This window comes from Puccinia triticina, chromosome 2A (genome assembly GCF_026914185.1).
Source record: "Puccinia triticina chromosome 2A, complete sequence".
NCBI lineage: Eukaryota > Fungi > Basidiomycota > Pucciniomycetes > Pucciniales > Pucciniaceae > Puccinia > Puccinia triticina.
Window position 1 is genome coordinate 3,955,803 of NC_070559.1, and position 3,487 is coordinate 3,959,289.

The 3,487-nt window shown below is 48.9% G+C and overlaps 2 protein-coding genes across 2 annotated transcripts; one reads left to right on the forward strand and one right to left on the reverse strand.

Moving 5' to 3' along the window:
* Positions 1-747: 747 nt before the first annotated feature.
* On the reverse strand, positions 748-1,191 carry PtA15_2A399 (uncharacterized protein; the record flags this gene model as incomplete). The annotated part of the gene is made up of 1 exon (XM_053166416.1): positions 748-1,191. The coding sequence occupies one exon, from the start codon at positions 1,189-1,191 to the stop codon at positions 748-750; it is 444 nt and encodes a 147-aa protein (XP_053017641.1).
* Positions 1,192-2,216: 1,025 nt separating this feature from the next.
* PtA15_2A400 (uncharacterized protein) lies at positions 2,217-3,165 on the forward strand (the record flags this gene model as incomplete). Its single annotated transcript, XM_053166419.1, has 4 exons — positions 2,217-2,312; positions 2,382-2,798; positions 2,856-3,008; positions 3,067-3,165. The coding sequence occupies 4 exons, from the start codon at positions 2,217-2,219 to the stop codon at positions 3,163-3,165; spliced, it is 765 nt and encodes a 254-aa protein (XP_053017642.1).
* Between the last annotated feature and the right edge of the window lie 322 nt (positions 3,166-3,487).

The window sequence follows — 3,487 nt, forward strand, 5'->3', positions numbered from 1 at the left end:
CGGCACGGCACGGCGGCTGGGAGTTAGCCGGAGCCGCTGCCCCTCGAACTTTCTTTTCGAGGGGCTGCATACCCGACCGCTTGAGTTTTGGCAGGTCAAAATTCCCCGGGGTGGGTTATCGGGGCAGGGGGAGCTTATTTTTTGGATTCATATTATAAAAAAATTTACATGATGGAGGACACCTCCAAAAAATCCAAGATTTTTTGGAGGGGGCAAGCAAGACCCCCTCTTTTGATCCATCAAAAAAAAATCCAGAAAAACTCCCTCCTTCTTTCGGGGGAAGTCGCTGTGCGCGAAGTATTTTTTGGCTTGCGCGCACAGCGGGCTTGACGTCGGGGGACGGTATATATATATATATATATATATATATATATATATATATATATTTAGCTCCTACTGGGGAGCTGGCTGACAGCTCCAAAGAAGGAGGTTCAAATCACGATCAAAGAAAAATCAAGTGTTGATTAGAACTTTCTATACGAATTAGAAGCCGGTCAGGCCAGTGAAAATTTATTTATGTACGTCTTGAGTGGGCAAAATTGTAGCAGATTCTGCGGCGTGGAGGAAAAGGGAGGTTCTATTTGAGTCTAATCGGAAAAGGATCGGATTCTACTTCTAGCAGGCAGCCGAAACAAAATCATGAGCTCAAACTATCTGCAAGATCGTTCCTTCAGAGGCATGTGTGAATCAAACAGACTTGAACCTACTCTGTGTACAGGACCCCGCGTCGGAGACGGTTGTGGCTTCTTAGGATCGAGCGTATTGCTCATATTGCGGTGTTGTGATGGTGTATTTCAACTTAACATTCCGAGGCTGTCGTCTTACTGAGGCGAGGGGGGTTATTTCGGAACCCTCTTCTAAGAGAACTAGGGAATAAACGGGTTCGTCGTTCACTTGCAGCATGAGGTTTACCTTGTAGGGTAACGGGTTGTTGGCTTGAATCACCCAATGTTTGTCGTTCCCCACCTGTGTTACATAAAGTTCGGTCTCGACATACTTGCATGTGCCGAATAAGGTTGAGCAAAATTCGGTTTTGAGGTCAGTGTCTTTCCATTCGTGTGTGAATGATGATACTCCGTCTCCGTGTGTGATTGGTGATAGTAATGGAACGCATAGGCCTAAAAGCGCGAAGAGGACGAGGAATTGGGTGAATGCAATACTGGTCCTCATCTCCAAATTGAAGCCAAACATATTAGAGCGTTAAGTTACAATGCGGGTAAAGCAATATTAACAAACTTGAAAGGTCGCTGTTCCATGACCCGCAGGGTCATGGGTTCGCCCGGAGGGCGGGGTGCCCGAAGGGCTGAGGAATACAGGGAAGGGCAAGTGTGTCCATGCCCCCGAAGGGGGCATGCCTACAGCTCAGGCTGTGAATCTCGGTGGATGGGGTACAACTGTATGTAATAGTTTCTTTGAGGCTGCACATTACGGTGTCTCAGCGATCTTGGCTCAGGTGAGATTTGGTACTCTCGTGTTTATCTCGGGGCTCTCACTTCGTGACCAGGCTCATGAGTCCGCGTTTATAGATGTTCTCAGCAACACCCGGTTGACTCTTGGTATTCTCAATGTGATTACATATCAACCCGATTTTTTTTTCTCTGGATTCTTGACTCTCAGTTAATCTCGGTTCTCGCATTTGATGACTCAGTGCCATGAGGAGCTACAGACCCAGGTAGGGTGCATTTTAAAGGCCCACTTAGGGCTATCTGTAAGTGGTGAGACAGGCAAAATAGGTCACACTGCCCTGGCCCAGTTGTGGGTTAGGGTTTTCTGTGACCGCCCAGCCTGTGGGTTTGCTACTAGCTGAAACCGGAGGAAATATATAAATAAGTATAATACAGGGCCAAAATATTCCTCAGCATGCGCTTGCCTTCTCGGCTACATGTGTCAGTGGTCATGCTGCACGTGTCAGTGGTAATGCATAAAAAACGTACAGCCCCATAGTGCTGGAAACGCGCCTCAGAAGCAGTGATCAGAAGAGGTATCATTGTCATTACTAAGTGGGCTGTTTATACAACCGGTGGACAGAAGGGTGCCAGTGTTCCGCTGCCCCCTCAGCTCCGTGCTTCATTACCAAGTGGACCATTGTCAGGTGTGTCTACCAGCAACGTGGCCCACCTCCGTGCCACGTGTCGGTGGTAACCAGATATTCCAAAGGGTATTTAAAGAGTCCCATGCTCGACCAAGCTGAGCCTCATCCCGATAGCAAAGCATCAATGGGAGCTTCAACAACATCCCCTGCGAGTCCAATGGGCGGCCGCCGTCCCTCCCATCCCATGTACGTTATGGGTCCTTTTGACATCATCGAGATTGTAAGCTGTAATCCACTTCTCCTTCCCCCTGCACGCACCCAGCATGCTCATCTATAACATTCATCACAGGGAAACCATGTTATTGCTCCCGGAGCTTCCTATGGGCAGTTGAACTACTTAACATCTATTGTCTACAACAATCCGGATGCGCAGGGTGGGCAAGAGAATGTCATCGTTGACTTATCAGGCTACGGGTCTCGATCCACAAGCCTGGCCCAAGACCGAGTTTATCAACTCGCCGGTCGGTTCGTGGGGCCAAACAATGGGGGAGACCCAATAATCTTCTACGAACAGGCTCTCACCCTTCATATTGGTGAGAGCTCCGCATTCTTGAATAGCCAGTCAATCTCGCTTTTGGCGGGCAAGGTGGCTGTATTTGGCTTTGGGGTGGTGAGCCAACGTGAGGAGGTGAAGGCGGTGGAAATTAACAATGCACCCCAAACAAACTTGCATGTCACCTTGAGACACACCAATTACCACGTCATTGTAAGTTTATCTCTTTTCCATCCTGATTCCGTCGACGCTGAATCCTTGGCCTTTTAGAAACGCGAGAGGGTAGAGTTCGAGACCACCTATGTTGTCCCTGGCAACGCTATATTGCGCAACACCTTTGGTCTGTTGCAAATCGGTCGGGAGGCCCTGATTGTTGGGTACATGGGGGGTTTTGACCCCCAGAAACATACCTGGGTAGTCGATGTGAGTTTTCAAACTTCACATCCACATAAATTGGGCCCTGATGGAGCTTTGGTATTAGGCGCTGCTTATATCGATGTCGTCAGGGCCGCAAACCCGTGTGAACGGATCTCCTGCCAATGCGGTTGGGCAACTTGACACCCGCCGACCTCATTTGTAAGTCACGCCATCTTAATTTTCACAATGGCGGTGGATTTGACCCATGCCTGCCAGGAAACGAATTGGCAATATGGCTGCGTCAGGCTCAGACTCAGCCAACTTTCAAGATCAAATAAGAGCATACAACAATGCATTGTCGTTTGCGTCATGTGGCGCCGAAGTGGATCGTTCCGTCCAGGGACAAAGAGGATTGTTCACCTTCAGAGTCTCCGGAGGCCTTTACCATGATATCGGATCGGTGTTTCCAGATCATCCGGAACAAGCTGCCTTCTCGCAGATCTACGTTACAGGAGGTAATGATCGTGTTGAAGCCAATCACCGAG